Source organism: Saccostrea cucullata, unplaced genomic scaffold (genome assembly GCF_032062105.1).
Source record: "Saccostrea cucullata isolate Sc308-1 unplaced genomic scaffold, CSIRO_AGI_Scuc_v1 ctg325, whole genome shotgun sequence".
NCBI classification, from domain to species: Eukaryota; Metazoa; Mollusca; class Bivalvia; order Ostreida; family Ostreidae; genus Saccostrea; species Saccostrea cuccullata.
In genome coordinates, this window is record NW_026923278.1 from 173862 (window position 1) to 195019 (window position 21158).

At 35.2% G+C, this 21158-nt stretch overlaps 1 protein-coding gene across 1 annotated transcript; it reads right to left on the reverse strand.

Annotated features, from left to right (window-relative positions):
• Positions 1-5: 5 nt before the first annotated feature.
• On the reverse strand, positions 6-20164 carry LOC134263645 (cyanocobalamin reductase / alkylcobalamin dealkylase-like). Its single transcript, XM_062746023.1, has 4 exons — positions 20023-20164; positions 2560-2757; positions 1253-1408; positions 6-618 (listed from the first exon to the last, which is right to left on the reverse strand). The coding sequence occupies exons 1-4, from the start codon at positions 20110-20112 to the stop codon at positions 223-225; spliced, it is 840 nt and encodes a 279-aa protein (XP_062602007.1). The 5' UTR covers positions 20113-20164; the 3' UTR covers positions 6-222.
• Between the last annotated feature and the right edge of the window lie 994 nt (positions 20165-21158).

Sequence of the window (21158 nt, forward strand, 5' to 3'; positions counted from 1 at the left end):
AACAGTGGCATTTTCAGATTTAATAGGTATAGGATACATGTATTCCAGTATTTAAAATTTATCAATTAAAAATAAGCATAACTAAAGGTTATAGTCAACTATTGCTTGGCACTGCCATGCAATCAAACAGACCCATATTACGTATTAAAACTTATATGACAGGAAATGTAAAACCAAATATTCCTACATGAAGCACTTCCTTTTATGTTCTATCATCATTTGTTAACTACCATTCAATAGATTTGTGTCATCAGTTTCTACAGTTTCCTCTGAATGTCCTTTATCCTGATATTGCACATCCCCTGGATTATCCGGTAACAATGTCTCGGATGCCTTGATTTTCTCAATCAGTTTTGTCCGATCCTTTGGTTTAGTGGAGAAATAAAGAATCTGTTCCTGGGAGTACCTCTGTTTGACAGGAATAAGGTCCCTAAATGTCCAGTCCTGCCAGTGAAAATTGAATCTATTCAGGAGATTCACTCTCATCTCTTGACTTGGGACAACATCTTGGGGTAAAGTCTGTTCCAGACTAGGACACTGAATGTCTTTGAAAATTAGTACGCCTCGTAAACCAAACCATCCTCCATAGGTTGGATGATAGCACACTCCACATATTTTCTGAAAAGAATAAAATATTTCTTGCCAATGCAATTTCAAGTTAAACTAGAAACGATCTCGTTGCGAGCAACGAGAGGTCTTATTTGATGCTACACCTATTTTCTGGAAAATATCCGAACGCGCTATCCATTATGCTATTGAGGTCTCTGCTCTAAATGCACTTGTATATACCCTGAAAGAACTTGCATTGCCTACATTTCTAACACATCACATATCGTATATAGGCAAGTGACACTAAAGCAGTGAAACGGCCCCCTCACGAAGACACTTGGATTATAAATGAGGGGTGCCAGCAGTTTTTGAAAAGTTAAAAATGTAAAAAGTTAGATGACAATAGTCAACAGAAAGAAAATACCGGTAACCAAAAGTTTGATCAGAAGAAGCTTTCAGCCCTTTGTTAGAAATCTGGAAACTTGTTGACTTTGGAGCAAAATTAGATGTACAGAAAAATAATAATAAGAAACGGACAATGCCAGCAGTTTTTGAAAAGTTAAAAATGTAAAAAGTTAAATGACAATAGTCAACAGAAAGAAAATAACCAAAAGTTTGATCAGAAGAAGCTTTCAGGGAAATGATGTCGCGGGAAATGATTTTCAAATGTCAAGTACATGAAAAGTTAATGAGCTGCTCTCACCTTCTCTGGTGGCCAGGGTGGATTTGTGACGTCTGACTTTTGATAGTAATAAGCTGCTCCTGAGACATATCCTACTGTCTGCACTAAAATTTTTGGTCTTCTGTTGTGGTGCATCTCAAAGTCGTAGAGTGACTCAATGTCATAATCAGTAAAAACCTAAAATTAATAATAGAAATTATAGTTAAAAGGAAATACTCCAGCTTTCATAAAATTACAAATTCTTTATGCCCTCATAAACGAAGTTTCGGGAATATATAGTTTTTGTCGTGTCCATCCATCTGTCTGTCTCTCTGTCTGTCCAGCTGTCTGTTTGTCTGCAAAAACTTTAACCTTGCCCATAACTTTTGATTTAGTAGAGCTATGACTTTCATATTTCACAATTGCATTCCTTGTGACAAGACCTTTCTTTGGGTACCACCGAATTTGACATTTTGACCTTGACCTTGGAGTTTGACCCACTTTTACAAAAAATTCCAAACTTTAACTTTGGCCATATCTTTTGAACAGTTGATACCAGGACTTTTATACTTCATATACCTATGTATTCTTTGTGGCAAAACCTTTCATTGGATACCAACATCTTTGACCTTTTGACCTTGACCTTGGAGATTTCCGTACTTATGAAAAAACTGTAACCTTGGCAATAACTTTTGAACGCTAAGGGTTAGTGCTTTCATATTTCACATATGTAATCCTTGTGAGAAGACCCTTCATTGGCTACCAAGAACTTTGACCCTTTGACCTTGACCTTGGAGTTTGACCTACTTTTAAAAAACAAACCTTGACCATAACTTTTGAAGGGTTAGGGCTAATGCTTTCATACTTTATTTATTTAATCCTTGTGACAAGACCTTTCATCTGATATCAAGAACTTTGACCATTTGACCATGACCTTGGAGGCTGACCTAATTTAAAAAAAAATTTAACCTTGGCCATAACTTTTGAAGGGTTAGGGCTAGGGCTTCTGTACTTCAAATGGCAATACCTTTCATTGGATACCATTTACTTTGACCTTTTGAACTTGACCTTGGAGATTTCCGTACATATGAAAAAAATTTAACCCTGGCCTACTTTCATATTTTTTCACAATTGTATTTCCAGTGAGAATACCCTACTTTGGGTACCGATATATTAAATTTGCATTTAAGAAATGTTTAATCCTTGCTATGTTGCCATACAGGGGATCAGTGTTTCACAAACACATCTTGTTTTTTATGACGTACCTGTACAATCAAGTCAGACCTTACAAGTAAACCATATAAGATTGACATTCAAATACTGAAATACGAGAAAAGAAATTTTCCTACCTGTTTGACTTTGTTGAAGTAATGCATTACACACTGATCTATAGGATCTCGTATTCCACCACACTCCCCCTGCTGTCTGACAAATGGTATAAAGGCCTTCTCAAACATTTCTGGTGTACTGATGACCAGAAGTCCCAGTGTATCTGGAGGGTAGGGGAGCCTAAACACATCCTTTACGTGCTCATTGTACCAACCAATCTACAATATTTAAATATATCACATGTAGCAAGTATGCAGAGTGCTTCAAATACAGATCTGATCAAGGCCCGTTTTACAAAAGAACTTATGACTTAGATCAACAACTTTAATTGATTGTAGAGATTTTAAAAATTATTGATCCTGAATGAAAATACTAGCATAAAATCATCTTGTAAAATTCTTTTTTCAGGTGAACAACTCTCCGTGGCTAGGGGTAATTTGCCAAAAGAGCTAGACTAGTGCACTTCTAAAAAAAATTGTCTTATTCTTTAAACAATGTGTATTCTTAAGTTACAATATCATGTACAACATGTATATTGTTCATTTTTAATGTTAGAGATGTTGGGGTCACCTAATTCATTTTACCACAGTGACAGGAATTTGCTATTTTATCAATAAAATCAATTCATATAAAAAACTCGATTGACCAAACCATGAGCTATATGCATGAGTGAGTGAGTTCAATTGACTTTATTGATAAAATTCTCCTGTGGTTTTACAGAGATTTTGTATAACTTTTATCAATAATATAACTTTTGTTTTCTAAGCAAACATAATATAATAAAAATCATTTGTCTGCATTTTAAAAATCTTTTTATTGAGAGTATATATAAAGTACATGTTTACTGTCTTGAAATACAAGTCATATATTTGGGCCAGAGTAAGAAAACGTGATAGAGGGCAAGGCTTGCCGAGCCCACCATCACATTTTCAACCCAATTTAAGCCCAAATATCAGTTAAATTTCAAGCAGTAACCAAGTTACGGAAGCGTATTAGGGCCGCAAAAGTATCTTTTATTAATTTGTCATAACAAATTATTACTTTGTTATATCAAATTATCAATTTGTTATAATAAATTAGTAGTGTTGGCAAGTCGGACGATTTTTAGTAACCGGTTACTCGCTTCATCTTCCGATCGAGTACCCGGTTACTCGGATGATTTTTGGTAAAAGTATCAATATCTATTATTCATCTTATTCTATACCTATCGGTAATAGTAATGCACAAATATACTTGTAGGGACACTATATTTACAATACAATGAATACACACATACGGTATCGTCAACGATTTACGATTTTAAAATAAAGATAATTAATAGGGAATTTGACAAACAAAGACAAATAAATACGTCATCGTCAATCACCATTTTACACTTTCTTTCTCAGCCCACGAAATATGTCGCAATCAAGGAGAATGATTATTTATATACTCCATGATTAATAGTTACAGTAATATGTAAAGTGTCCAGTGAATCGCTGGTTTCTGAATAATTTAAGCGTAGGTGATTTAACAGATTTTAAATCAGCCGCTCTTTTGTTACAACTCCAAGCTAATTATGTCTGCGGCGGCATCTCGTTAAATTATCAAATGAGGTAATTATAACCCAGGCCTTCAAAATACGTATACCCCAAGCAATCAATTATACAAACTGTGAGAACTAATCAAAACAATTTGATTCACTTCAATCATGCACTAGATCAAGTCTAACGGTACCTAAAATTAGGGAAATTTGTAGTTAGTATACATTTATAAATTATAAAACATTCATTTTCTATGCCTTTACTATGTAAAATTTATTTTATCCGAGTAACCGAATAGCAATTTTACTAACCGATACTCGCTATGTTCGACGGTTAACCGGTGTAACCGTGAAAACTGTCGCTAGTGCTCAGTGTCGCTCTTAATAGAATATATAGGGAAAAGAGCGACACTGAGCACTGGCTTCTGCGCATGCCTAGGGATTTCGGTCGCTTCAAATCGAAGCGGTGTCTCACTGATTTTAATTCCATGGTAATAGTATCCAAAGTCGCTGATTTTTATGTTTTCTTTGTTTATTTTAATCTTAAAAGAAGGCAAGACAAATAAAATTTTAGAATTTTAGAACTTTTCATTTTTTTTACCTCGTATAGAATTATTAAATGATCTTTTAAATTTCTATATTATAGAGAATAAACGGCTACACATTTAATCGCGGTAAATTGAACAGATACTTGTATTTAAAAAAAAAAAGAAAAAACATGCCACAGTCCCTCAGTCATTTCTTAATAGATGTGAACCACGCCGTGGGCGTTATCTCAGACAGGTGTCAAAAATTACCTGTATGTTAATAACTAACAAACACAGCTCCCCATGGTCGATTGATAATTTGATACCAATTAAAGGTGTGAACGGAGGTGAACCGAGAACTGAAGACTAGTAACGAACCTTAAATATCTGTAATTTATCAAAATATAAGTTGAAAAAATTATATATAAGTTCTATCAACCAGTTTTTATTTAACAGATAAATAACGAGAAACACGCATAATTATGAAGAATGAGCATCAGTGCTGAGTGTCGCTCTTCAAAATGGCACTTTCATATTTTCTCAGACCTGGCTGATATATCCTCTATAAAACAATTATACAGTAAAATTTCTCGCCGGTTTCAGTTGATATAGATGATTTAGGTATAACTTAAGAATTCTAGAAGAAAAAAATGTAGAAAATAATTATTTTGAAATAGTTATGAGCGTCAGTGCTGAGTGTCGCTCTTCAAAATGACAGTTTCATATTTTCTCAGACCTGACTTATATATCCTCTATAAAACAATTATTCAGTAAAATTTCTCGCCGGTTTCAGTTGATATAGATGATTTAGGTATAATTTAAGAATTCTAGAAGGAAAAAATGTATAAAATAATTATTTTGAAATAGTTATGAGCGTCAGTGCTGAGTGTCGCTCTTCAAAATGGCAGTTTCCTATTTTCTCACACCTGACTTATATATCGTCTATAAAACAGGTATACAGTAAAATTTTAAGCCGGTTTTAGTTGATATAGATGGTTATGGTATGATTTCATAATTCTAGAGGAAAAAATCGTAGAAAATAATTATTTTGAATTAGTTACGAGCATCAGGGAAAACTGTCGCTCTCTAAAATGGCAGTTTCCTATTTTCTCACAAGTGACTTATATATCGTCTATAAAACAGGTATACAGTAAAATTTTAAGCCGGTTTCAGTTGATATAGATGATTTAGGTAGGATTTAATAATTCTAGAGGAAAAAATCGTAAAAAATAATTATTTTGAATTAGTTACGAGCATCAGGGAAAACTGCCGCTCCCTAAAATGGCAGTTTCCTACTTTCTCACACCTGACTTATATATATCGTCTATAAAACAGGTATACAGTAAAATTTTAAGCCGGTTTCAATTGATATAGATGATTAAGGTATGATTCAAAAATTCTAGAGGAAAAAATCGTAAAAAATAATTATTTTGAATTAGTTACGAGCATCAGGGAAAACTGTCGCTCTCTAAAATGGCAGTTTCCTACTTTCTCACACCTGACTTATATATCGTCTATAAAACAGGTAAACAGTAAAATTTTAAGCCGGTTTCAGTTGATATAGATGATTTAGGTATGATTTAATAATTCTAGAGGGAAAAATCGTAAAAAATAATTATTTTGAATTAGTTACGAGCATCAGGGAAAACTGTCGCTCCCTAAAATGGCAGTTTCCTATTTTCTCACACCTGTCTTGTATATCGTCTATAAAACAGGTATACAGTAAAATTTCAAGCCAGTTTTACTTGATATAGATGGTTTAGGTATAAGTCAATAATTCTAAAGGAAAAAATCGTAAAAAATAATTATTTTGAATTAGTTACGAGCATCAGGGAAAACTGTCGCTCTCTAAAATGGCAGTTTCCTACTTTCTCACACCTGACTTATATATCGTCTATAAAACAGGTAAACAGTAAAATTTTTAAGCCGGTTTCAGTTGATATAGATGATTTAGGTATGATTTAAGAATTCAATTCTAGAGGGAAAAATCGTAAAAAATAATTATTTTGAATTAGTTACGAGCATCAGGGAAAACTGTCGCTCCCTAAAATGGCAGTTTCCTATTTTCTCACACCTGTCTTGTATATCGTCTATAAAAAAGGTATACAGTAAAATTTCAAGCCAGTTTTACTTGATATAGATGGTTTAGGTATAAGTCAATAATTCTAAAGGAAAAAATCGTAAAAAATAATTATTTTGAATTAGTTACGAGCATCAGGGAAAACTGTCGCTCTCTAAAATGACAGTTTCCTATTTTCTCACAAGTGACTTATATATCGTCTATAAAACAGGTATACAGTAAAATTTCTCGCCGGTTTCAGTTGATATAGATGATTAAGGTAGGATTTAATAATTCTAGAGGGAAAAATCGTAAAAAATAATTATTTTGAATTAGTTACGAGCATCAGGGAAAACTGTCGCTCCCTAAAATGGCAGTTTCCTATTTTCTCTCACCTGACTTATATATCGTCTATAAAACAGGTATACAGTAAAAATTCAAGCCAGTCTTACTTGATATAGATGGTTTAGGTATAATTTAAGAATTCTAGAAGGAAAAATTGTCAAAAATAATTATTTTGAAATAGTTATGAGCATCAGTGCTGAGTGTCGCTCTTCAAAATGGCAGTTTCCTATTTTCTCAGACCTGACTTATATATCCTCTATAAAACAATTATTCAGTAAAATTTCTCGCCGGTTTCAGTTGATATAGATGATTTAGGTATAATTTAAGAATTCTAGAAGGAAAAAATGTATAAAATAATTATTTTGAATTAGTTACGAGCATCAGGGAAAACTGTCGCTCCCTAAAATGGCAGTTTCCTATTTTCTCACACCTGACTTATATATCGTCTGTAAAACAGGTATACAGTAAAATTTTAAGGCAGTCTTACTTGATATAGATGGTTTAGGTATAAGTCAATAATTCTAGAGGAAAAAATCGTAGGAAATAATTATTCTGAATTAGTTATGAGCATCAGGGATAAGTGTCGCTCTTCAAAATGGCAGTTTCATATTTAGGGGAATTTCAGACTTTGCACACCAGCGTTATAATACACAAAATAATTCAGCTGATCATCTTGATAAATTACATTTCCCAAGCTTTCTTGGAAGGAAAGATATATTCCTTATCAACAGATTTGAGTTCCAGTTCAGTAAATCTGCACAATTTTTAAGCAAATCTGCAAATTAGGGAACTTGTAATTTTTCTGCACTACTTTCTTCTCCTACCGATTCTAAAAATAATAAGTGGGATATAGTACACAACATACTGGTATTCCTAGGCATGTGAATTATTGATACTTGTATTATATAATTTAATGTTATATCATTTCAAAACCGGTATTCTTCCCGTTTCATTTATTGAGTTGCGTTCCTGATATATATCTTACTATATTGATATCGATTATTTTTATTGAATATGGTATAAATTTAATACCTTGTAAAATGAACGATGTATACTAGTAGTCTGCAGCGTGTTGTAGGATTTTTATTCTCTAAGCACGAGTTCTTTAGTAAAGCATATTAATTCTGGCGAATTGTGAATCTTTTTCGACATTGTTTCCACTATACATAAATTAAGCAGTGTTGAGACTGGACACCCTTGTGTCATTTTGCATTTCTGCCCATCTGTTACACTTTCTTTCGAGCTTGTGCTGACATTTTACATAGCAATTCCCTATTTTTAGATAGATATACAATGTAATGCATTCCAGTAAAATGCATTATTTTTATTTTGAATCTGTGTTCCTCTAAAAATTGACGCTTTCTAAATATGCTGCATCTGAATCTTGCACACTAGTAGCATAAGAAGAAAAATGGGCGACCGGTAAAGCAGGTGTACCCCAGTCTTCAATTGCAAGAGGTTTTAATGTTACGCACAGCACCATATGTTACGCACAGCAACTATAAAATATAAAAATGCAACACCAAATTAAATGTTCGCAAAAATACGAGATACCACATGTAATATCAGCAGCAAAGAATCACTTCAGACATTTACTAGTACGTAAAAGTGAATGTAAACAGTGACGTCATCTACAGCATGAATTATCCCTAAACTGCAAAAACCATCTAACAATACCCTTTTCAACTGACTAAGATTTATTTCAAAAGAATTATCCATGCCAGTGTTCTGGTCCCACAGCACCCCATGCAAATATCTACTTCAAAGATATCAGATCAATGGAGTATGACCACAGCATCACCATTGAACATTTTGGTGTAGCTAGTCCCAGTATGTTTATCAGAGAGCCTGTTATTGAAGTGCTAGGGTTTCGTAATGAACATTAGACAGAAAACTGCCTCCAGGACGTTAAAAAAGTTGGTGGTGGTAGTTTAGTGGAATGAAAAACGGTATTACACAAGAGTAAGACTGATTTGGTTCGTATTTAAAGGTCTTTGATGGTAAAAGGTACTCTAACTATGTTCTACCTGAACACGCCTATTCAATTTTGCAATGACAACCTCATTCTTGCAAAACAACAGAAACCTGATTCTGCAATTGTCACCTCGAGATTTAAACCTAACTAAGCAGCATTAGACAAAACGGATTGACATGATCCATTTGCCAAAGACAATCACATCCCTAGACGCTGCAACAGCTGACTAAAGCTCTACATTTGGAATGGGAGAGTATTCCTATAGAGTTTTTATGACACACATTACCCTTTGACTGTAGATTTCAACTTGCCTGTGAACTACCCCCTGACTTCAGACTCCACTTTGACTATAAAGAACCCCCCTGACTGTAGACTCCACCTTGACTATGAACTATCCCTTGACTGTGAACTACCCCCTGATCGTGAACTTCCCCCTGACTGTAGACTCCAACTTGACTATAAACAACTCCAACCTGTAGACTCCACCTTAATTGTGAACTTCCCCTGACCGTAGACTCCATAGATGCCACCTTGACTATGAACTACTCCCTTGAACCTTGACTGTAGACTCCACCTTGACTATGAACTTCCCCTGACTGTATACTCCACCTTGACTATGAACTACCCCTTGAACATTTAGTGTAAATTCCAGCTGTATTGTGAACTACCCACTGACTATAGACTCCACCTTGACTATGAACTACCCCTTGAACCTTGACTGTAGACTCCACCTTGACTATGAACTTCCCCTGACTGTAGACTCCACCTTGACTATGAACTACCCCTTGAACCTTTAGTGTAAATTCCACCTGTATTGTGAACTACCCACTGACTGTAGACTCCACCTTGACTATGAACTACCCCTTGAACTTTGACTGTAGACTCCGGCTTGACTATGAACTACCCCATCAACCTTGACTGTAGACTCCACCTTAATTATGAACTTCCCCTGACCGTAGACTCCATAGATGCCACCTTGACTATGAACTACTCCCTTGAACCTTGACTGTACACTCCACCTTGACTATGAACTACCCCTGACTGTAGACTCCACCTTGACTATGAATAACCCCTGACTGTACACTCCAAACTGTAGACTTCCTTAATTGTGAACTATCCCTTGACTATGAACTACCCTTTGACTATAGACTCCACCTTGACTATGAACTACCCCTTGAACCTTTGACTGTAGACTCCACCTTGACTATGAACTTCCCCTGACTGTAGACTCCACCTTGACTAAGAACTACCCTTTGAACCTTTACTGTAAATTCCACCTTTATTGTGAACTACCCGCTGACTGTAGACTCCACCTTGACTATGAACTACCCCTTGAACCTTGACTGTAGACTCCAACCTGACTATGAACTACCCCTTGAACCTTGACTGTAGACTCCACCTTGATTATGAACTTCCCCTGACTGTAGACTCCATAGACTCCACCTTGACTATGAACTACCCCTTGAACCTTGACTGTACACTCCACCTAGACTATGAACTACCCCTTGAACCTTTTCTGTAAATCCCACCTTTATTGTGAACTACCTGTTGACTGTAGACTCCACCTTGACTATGAACTATTCCATGAACATTGACTGTAGACTCCACCTTGACTATGAACTTCCCCTGACTGTAGACTCCACCTTGACTATGAACTACCCCTTGAACCTTGACTGTAGAATCCACCTTGACTATGAACTACCCCTTGAACCTTGACTGTAGACTCCACCTTGACTATGAACTACCCCATGAACATTGACTGTAGACTCCACCTTGATTATGAACTTCCCCTGACTGTAGACTTCATAGACTCCACCTTGATTATGAACTACCCCTTGAACCTTGACTGTACACTCCACCTTGACTATGAACTACCCCTTGAACCTTTTCTGTAAATCCCACCTTTATTGTGAACTACCTGTTGACTGTAGACTCCACCTTGTCTATGAACTACCCCATGAACATTGACTGTAGACTCCACCTTGACTATGAACTTCCCCTGACTGTAGACTCCACCTTGACTATGAACTACCCCTTGAACCTTGACTGTAGAATCCACCTTGACTATGAACTACCCCTTGAACCTTGACTGTAGACTCCACCTTGACTATGAACTACCCCATGAACATTGACTGTAGACTCCACCTTGATTATGAACTTCCCCTGACTGTAGACTTCATAGACTCCACCTTGATTATGAACTACCCCTTGAACCTTGACTGTACACTCCACCTTGACTATGAACTACCCTGACTGTACACTCCAAAATGTAGACTTCCTTAATTGTGAACTATCCCTTGACTATGAACTACCCTTTGACTATAGACTCCACCTTGACTATGAACTACCCCTTGAACATTGACTGTACACTCCACCTTGACTATGAACTACCCCTGACTGTAGACTCCACCTTGACTATGAACTTCCCCTGACTGTAGACTCCACCTTGACTATTAACTACTCCTTGAAGCTTGACTGTAGACTCCACCTTGACTATGAACTTCCCCTGACTGTAGACTCCACCTTGACTATGAACTACCCTTTGAACCTTGACTGTAGACTCCACCTTGACTATGAACTTCCCCTGACTGTAGACTCCACCTTGACTATGAACTACCCTTGAACCTTGACTGTAGACTCCACCTTGACTATGAACTTCCCCTGACTGTAGACTCCACCTTGACTATGAACTACCCTTTGAACCTTTACTGTAAATTCCACCTTTATTGTGAACTACCCACTGACTGTAGACTCCACCTTGACTATGATCTACCCCTTGAACCTTGACTGTAGACTCCACCTTGACATTGAACTACCCCATGAACCTTGACTGTAGACTCCACCTTGACTATGAACTTCCCCTGACTGTAGACTCCATAGACTCCACCTTGACTATGAACTACCACTTGAACCTTGACTGTACACTCCACCTAGACTATGAACTACCCCTTGAACCTTGACTGTAGACTCCACCTTGACTATGAACTTCCCCTGACTGTAGAATCCGCCTTGACTATGAATAACCCCCTTTGTATGAGGGGTCTTTTTTGTCCCAACACCTATTGCAACACAAAACCTCAATGCATGCTGTCTCATCCAAAGGAGCAGTCTCCATGTCCAACAGTGCGATTTGAAACCACAACATAAGAACTAACCCCTTACTTGGCAACTCTAGAAAATTTTAACCACTGCACCATGCATGCGACAGGACAGCAATTTAGAAGATCCATAAACTGACTCAAAAAAACTTAAATTGTTGCCCAAAAGCAAGAAGTCGCCCGCATGGCGCAGTGGTTAGAGCGTCTGCTCTAGAGTCGCGAAGTAAGGAGTCAATCCTTACGTCGCGGGCTCGAATCCCACTGCGGCCCATGGAGGCCGGTCCTTCGGATGAGACCGTATAAACCGAGGCCCCGTGTCACCGTAGGTGCTGGCACGAAAAAGATCCCTCCCTGCTCAATGGCCCTAAGTGCCGAGTAAAGGACAAAATTTGCAGCTCTCCACCGGCAAATGGTGGCGTCTCCATATGAGTGAAAAATTCATGAGAGGGACGTTAAACAATATACAATCAATCAATCAATCAAAAGCAAGAAAAATGGTATCACTAGGATCATCAAAATAATTGGTCTAGTATCTGTCTATTTATCATAATTATCATGAAACTATTAACAATAAAATATACTTTACATGCATTTCATACTCTATACTATACCTCTCATACTGGCCTATCTTGGCCTTTGAAGAACATTAAAAAAGGTATTTTTTGCTCATTTTTAATCACTTATTATTTACAAGTCTACCTATCATTAAATCACTGAAAGTTCTATTTGTGTAATAAAAAAGTGTTCTTGTGCAGTTCTCTTATTCTATAAACTTTTCAAATACATGTATATTATTGTCCCTGCCTTTGCAAAAGTGGGGGGGGGGGCAATATAAATCTCATCCATCTGTACTTCTGTCAATCTGTAGTTCTGTCCATCACAAAAACTTTAAATTTGGTCATAATAGTAAGATTCTCAGCCAACCTTGGTCTTTCAGTCAGTTGATGTACCTAATTAGCGTCTGAAACTTACACAGCTTTTCATTCATGGCTGAAATATAGATTTCGGCAAACATCAACAAGTTTAGAGATAATACAATGAAAGTTTGTTGTACGGCAAGTGGTGGGGCTTAGTCACATTTGGTGATGTGCCATATACCCTGGAACTAAAAGTGAGAGCCTGCCAGGGATGATCCTGGGTTGGGGTCTTTAAACCAAGACCTTTAAGAAGGGAGGAATGTGGCAGTCAGCCCAGTTCGATCGCCAGTGACCGGATAGCTCAGTTGGTTATTTGAGACCTGACCGGAGATTCAGGGTGCCACGATTTGAATCTCAGTCTGGTCTGCATTGTTTTTCTCCTCTCCCATAAAAGGAAAAGATTTGAAGGGGACATTAGATCATTAGAGCGAAATTACTCCTACTCTCAGCATAGCTCTATCAACAATACTCATTTTCTTATACTTGTATTGTCTTCACTTTTTTATAGAATAATGTTTAGCAAAAAGTATAATAAATGTTAGTAAAGTAAGAAAAAATGTATGTTAAGAGAAATTTTATTTGATCAAGCCATTCAATTGAATTTCAGGTTAAAATGTAATTTCTTGAATATCTTAAACAATTGTCAATCTGTCATTAAACACCTACAACATGTGTACAAACTAATGAATTATTTGGATTTTATAGTACATGTACCAGGTAATTTAAAATGGATTTCAAATTTAATTTAAAGTGTAAAAAAAATAGATAGGTCAATTTTTCCCCAAATTCATTTTCTCTGATACTTTGATCTTTTGCTCTAGCTAGGATACAAAATCTCTTCTTTATATGATATGAAAGAAATTCAATCACACATTTTTGTCAACATAGTTTGAAATATGGCCTTTAAGAAAGTTGTGAAATCAGACATTCAACGTTTTTCAACATTATCAATTAATTTATTGAAAACTTGCATGATGCTGTTTATAAAGGCAATATTTATGTTACTGGTACTTGAATTCAATAAGTTTAGTTATAATGATACTGGTAAATTTGAATATTAAGATATTATGTAAAAATAGAGCATATATATAAGTGTCAGAATTGAAAATAATTCACAAGTAACTATGCTACACATAAAGTTATATCACGAGAAATTGTATAATTCAATTTTCACAAAAAAAATCAACAGAATGATTCCAATGGGTCCCAGAATAAATTGTGTCAAATTATGGAAAACTGAACTTATAGTGTTAGATATTTCATCACAATATTTTATCTTTAATACTTTTTATCTTTAACCTCTTGATATGACATTGACCTTTACAGTACATTAAACATCTCGTAATATAGGTGTCCAAATATCAGCCCTCTACTATATATCGAACCTAAGTTACACGGCATTTTGTAACAGACTTACAGTCTGTACTGCATTTAAACAGCATTAAGCCATTCTAAAATGTAAGCTACCAAGTGACCAATACATGTATATAGAATTCTCTGATTTTTCCCCCACAAAATATGTCAATTTTTGCTTAAGTAGCGCATAAAATATCTATTAAAACTAAGTGATTTTGTCGTCAAATACTGGGCAAGTTCTTTTAATTGAGAGTTGTCTTACTGGTATCTTGTCTATCCCAACATTGACAATATTTCAGTGACATTGCATCTTACTGAACGGTGTGTTGATTTACCCAAATGGAGCCAAAGATGACTCAAATGGACTTCTGTAGACTTTATATCAAAACTAAAATGCATCTATGTATATATAAAAATAATTATTTATTTTTGCATTTAGATATTTATATTGTTGAATATTCAGAATAATGGCTATTGAAATAAATGTGTTTTATGCTTATGACAAACATTCAAATTATTGTATTAAAAAAAACTTATTTTATTCATTACAATTAAGCAAATTATTTTAAAATATATGAGTTTACCAATCAGAAAATTTCACAAAGTTATATTCTTTTTTAGTAAATCAGTCACGTAGCAACAGGGGGCCGGGGGCTTGCTCCACCGCTATTTTCCAGACATAACTTTTAGTTTTACTGTATTAAAAATGTTCATTGAAAGCCCCCCTCCACCACACACACTTTCAAAAAAAAGATGCTATATCACTATAAATGATATTACTATTTTATCATAATTAAGTCCCTTTGCTTAAATCGACGGAATTTACTGAATGTCACCTATCATGGATCATCATTGAACATATAATGAATCAATGTGAACAGAACTCATCTAACCAAAAACTATATGATGAAAAATGATTGAAAACTGCTCAGTTTTTAATTTATGACAGAGAATATTAACACCTAAACATTCATAGGGAAAATCCACATTAGTCTTTGTGTACAAGAAAAAAAAAACTTTTCAGCATTATAGACACATTAAAACCACAATAAATAGAGGAAATTCGCGTCACAACTTTATTTGAAGTATTTTATACTGGTTGCAAGTGGCGAGACCATAATTTAACCTTACTTGTGTCTAACATTACATTTATCGGCAAAACAAACGATAATTATTTTAATTTTATCTTGTTAAAATACTGTCTTACTTACAATAGATCGGTTTTGATTGCGAGTTGACTAATCATAATTTGTTCTCTCGAGTGCAAACAGCTGATTAAGTTGGATGCCGATCTCGATGTTTAAAAACATTAAACAGTTTATAGTACACTTCTGCTGTCGCTTTCTATTCCCAAATAGTTTTTTTTTCAGTCAATTAATAAATATCTAATTAAATTAGTCATATATTGCACTTCTTCTTATGTAATTTTAGAGATGAGGTATCACATGAAAGCCCAGATCAGATGCCGATCGCGATGCAATAGCGTCGAATGTCAAACACTTATTTTCCAAGATTTTGCTGAAAATAGTCTTGGAACTTTATTACTTCGATTTTACTTCATTTTAAACACTAATTGCGCCTATATGAGGCGATAACAACTTTCTCTGGGTCAAATTATACGAGTGTCGAATTGCACGGCTACCGCTTTTTTCAGAGCGACACTGAGCACTAGCGACAGTTTTCACTGGTACACCGGTTAACCGGGTACTCGTTGCCAACACTATAAATTAGTAATTTGTTATAACAAATTAATAATTTGTTTTAACAAATAAGTAATTTGTTATAACAAATTATTAATTTGTTATAACAAATTACTAATTTGTTATAACAAATTATTAATTTGTTTTATTAAATCAAATTATTTTGTTATAGCAAGTTGATAATTTTTATAACAAATTGATAATTTGTTAAAACAAATTAATAAAAGATAATAATTTAATTCTGTTTGTATTATCGCCTCTCATTGGTTGATTTCCAAAAAGGAACGCAAATTATTTTGTATAATCTGGTTTGGTATGGAGACACACCCCCTTGATGACCAGCTTAATCATCTTATCCATGCAATCCCCTAATTTCCTGTGCTCGGAATCCATGGAAAATTCCATATTTAATAAATGTACCTTTAACTTCAAACAGTTAATCGATCTTACATACCTCATGTAAACACAACATCATGGCTGCTAGATCTATGTATCAGTTATTGCCTCCCCTCGCTTTCTCATCACTTCTGTTACTACGGTTGTATTATTGCGCAGTAAATTTGAACTCATAAAAAGCAACATAATTTTATATCCAACATGTCCAAAGTTGTTTAATTATTTTAAAATTAAATTATAAGGAATGTCTCAAATTCTTGGCCAAATTATCGAGTAGTATTATCGCAAAGCGGATTATAAAAAAGCGTAAACACCCAAACCAGATTATACTCTGTCAATAATTTGGCCAAGAATTAGAGTCATTCCTTAACTATTGCAGCCCTAATATGCTTGCGTACCAAGTATTCTGTTTATCCTGCAACTTTTTTACATTTTGAACTTCAAAACAAGCTATTTTCGACCCGATTTAGGCACATCTCTTCTGTTGAAACTAAAATTCTATGGCATAAACATTGCAATATACATGATGTCACAATGCTTTTAGAACATCGGAATACATGCACAAGGCTTCATCATTGTTCATTAGGACATTGACTGAATAAATCTTTGGTCTATTAGATTGTACTTCTAGGTCAATGCAAGGGGAAGTTGCAGGATAGATTAGCTTTATAGATGAATCCAGGGAAATTATAAAGGGGGTGGAGGTTAGGGCTGTATCAATATATCGATACGTATCAATATTCAAGGAGCATATCGTATCGAAAAATAACTTCCAATACATATCGGGCAGACATTTTTCTTCTAATTCTGTGAAAAAGATGGGAATTTTAATCACTAAACATTAAATTTAACTTTTTAAAATTGAAACTGACCAAAAAATTATAATCATTAAGGACATAGCACAAGTTATATGATTATTAAAAAATACATAGATAATTTTATTTCAATATGCTGATTTTTCAGTCATTTAAAGTTTTAATTTGAAGTGTTATTTGTAGTAGCATTGATGCTAGAACTTGGAAATAGATTATAAAACATTTAGTTTTTATGAAATTCATGCATTAAATGACTTTATAAGACTATTTTGATGGACTTGTTTAAGAATCCAATATATCACATATCGCTTTAAAAAATATTGTATCGTATTGTATCGAAATTTTTTGCTCAATACACAGCCCTAGTGGAGGTTCAGCACATTTTCATAGGGTGTTGCTAAAACGCGGAACGGAAAACGGAACGGAAAGCGGAACGGAACGGAAAACGGAAATTTTTTTGTCAAACAAATAACATAGATTCAATATAAATCAGATGAAAGAGCAATATTCTTGTTGTTAAAGTCATTTTTACTAAAAATTTATTGTAAACTATTATATATTCATGAGTCATACACAACATCCGTGGAAAAAATGCCATTGAAAGAAATCCCCCCCACACAAAATTATAGGATTTTCGTGTTTGGGCAGAGGACATATCCCCCTTTTTTTTGCTTGTCAAATTTGTTGTATGTTGGAAATTTTTTCTGACTCCCTCGGCCCACCCCCTCTTTCAATTTGTTTCCAATGTCAATGTCTGAAAAGACAAAAATAACAAGAAATCTGTGAGCCAATGGTCACTAGTAATACCCCCGCTCTGATGTAAATAAACACTATCATGTTAATATACACAAGTTCAATTACAGGCAGATAAACAGATAAATTTGAAGTTGACATCAGTTTCATATCAAAATTAATCCCCCCATATGACATGCTTCAACAAAGAGTGTACTAAAATTAAGCATCTGCTATGAATAGTTAATGAGAAAACTGCGACGAAAATGTTTTATGTATGAAACGGGCAGACGCACAGACAAACAGGAAGTTGACATTGGATTTAAACAAAAATGTATCCCACAGTATGGCATGCCTTAGGGAAGATTGTAATAAAATTTCAAGCATCTGCGATGAGTAGTTGCTGAGAAAACTGCGACAAAAATTTGTTATGTATGAAACGGACAGACGCACAGACAAACAGGAAGTTGGATTTGAACAAAAATGTATCCCAACTTATGGCATGCCTCAGAGAAGATTGTGTTTAAATTTCATGCATCTGTGATGAGTAGTTGCTGAGATAACTGCAACGAAAAATTATTATGTATGAAACGGACAGAGACGATTGTGAAGATTGTGTTAAAATTTCAAGCATCTACAATAAGTAGTTGCTGAGAAAACTGTGACGAAAATTTGTTATGGACAGACACACAGCTACACGGACACACGGACAGACAGACATACAAGGGTAAAACAGTATACCCTACTCTCCTTCGGAGCGGAGGTATATCTAGTTATGCTATTCAGATTATGCACGCAGTGTCGAATTCGCGAGTCAAGAAAGGGGGTGGCAGTTTCGGGTCTGTGTAGGGGCCCACGGCCACATTAAAAATTGATTTATTAAACCTTGTGTACATTTTGGACACAAAAAGGGGGGGGGTGGATCTATTACAACTTCTAAGACCTTTCCGATGAGCGGGAAAACACACTAATTTTTTACGGGGTCATTCATATACGCCACCCCCCCCCCCCTCACAAACATGCACACATATGTGCCGCAAACAAACAAAATTTAACTTCAATAAATGCAAAGATTCTACAATCTGCATTATATCTACCACAACTTTGGCTATCCAGAAAAGTACTCTATTTTGAATAAAATTTTAACAAACAGTGTGTATAAGAGATGTTTATTCGAGCTTGCCGTAAAGGTTTGCCCTAAACGTAATCTTAATATTTTTTTAAACATTTTTTTTCTCTTTCCATGGTTCATTTAGATATCAAATATTTGCTCCCCCCCCCCCCCCCCCCCCCCCCCGCCCAGTCATAACCTTTTTACTACGGAAATGTTCGTTCAAGTTCACATTCTCACCCTTTTTGTGAATATAAGAAATGTAGTAAGTTAGTGTAAAAAAAATAGTACTGAAAGATGTTGGGAGTTGGAACTTATCCCCCCTCTCGAATCAAACAATTGTTTTCTTTTTGTGTTTTATCTCCCCTTCCGAATCAAACAATTGTCTCCTTTTTGTGTTTTTTGCTTGTCAAATACTTTTCAAGTTCGTTTACCCCCAACCCCCTTTTCAAATTCGATTCTATGTGACTGTATGTCTATGTAAGCGAGTTTTTGTAAAGAAGAGACTGAGCATGACAAAATCAAAACTTGTATTTAATAGTTGGGGAATTGAATGTGTACATGATATATCGTTTATGATAAAATTTGTGTATTTTAAGTGATTTAATCCAAAATAATATATTCCGTTTTCCGTTCCGTTCCGCTTTCCGTTCCGTTTTCCGTTCCGCGTTTTAGCAACACCCATTTTCATAATCCCCTCCATACAACTTCACATCCCTAACCATGCTAACTTCGTTGCTTGTGTTATAAAGTACTATTCTTTAGCATACTGGAAAGAAATTTAGAACTTCTTATACAATAATATTTTTATCATTGATTTCTCTTGTTTGTTGTTTTTTTCCCGCAAATACTTAGAGAGGGGCGGAACCCCCTTTGTTGCATATCAAATACGTTTAAGGACACTACATGCCATTACAAACCGACAAATACCTTAAATGGGTGTATTTCAAATCCAAAGAGGTTTAACGATTCTTGTGCCCTATTAATAAGCGCTTCTTGTTGTTCTTTACTTAATTCCATTATGTTAGTATCATGACATGCAGCCTTTCAACAATCAACATAAGATGATGATCAAAACTACACTAAAGGAAATTCTAACTGGAATATAATTTTGTGTCTTCCAAACCCGATCTTAAATGGAGGCCACTTGGGCAGCTTTTTTCAACTGAAGCCTTATAGTTGTCCTATTACACTCACATGTTTCTATAATATTTTTTTTAACCCATATAGTATAAGAATAACACATTACTATGGATTTAACAAGTTATTACCGAAACACCTTATAAATATATTCTTGATTTTCAAATTGATATAATTTCAAAACTTTTAAATGGCTGATCGGTCAAAAAACTGCTGATTTTTTTTTTTTTTTTTTTTTTTTGCCTTTACCCCCTTTTAAAAATAGAACTGTCCAAACGGGACGAAAAACCCCCCGCTGGGTTTATCAGAAGTAAGTTTTTCCATAAGAAAGATACGGACCGGACACAAATTATGAAATTTTTCTTCCAGTGACCTTGAACTTCCCCAAATGACCTTGGGTCAAGGTCATGACACACCCTTGGGTCATGGGCAATCTTTGTGTGAAATGACAACCTACCAAGTTTATCTATAGAAAAGATATGGATTGGACACGAATTATGAATTTTTCTTCCAGTGACCTTGAACTTCCCCAAATGACCTTGGGTCAAGGTCATGACACACCCTTGGGTCATGGGCAATCTTTGTGCGAAATGACAACCTACCAAGTTTATCCATAAGAAAGATATGGACGGGACATGAATTATGAAATTTTTCTTCCAGTGACCTTGAACTTCCCCAAATGACCTTGGGTCAAGGTCCTGACACTACCTTAGGTCATGGGCAATCTTTGTGTGAAATGACAACCTACCAAGTTTATCCATAAGAAAGATATGGACTGGACACGAATTATGAAATTTTTCTTCCAGTGACCTTGAACTTCCCCAAATGACCTTGGGTCAAAGTCATGACACACCCTTGGGTCATGGGCAATCTTTGTGTGAAATGAAAACCTACCAAGTTTATTCATAAGAAAGATATGGACCGGA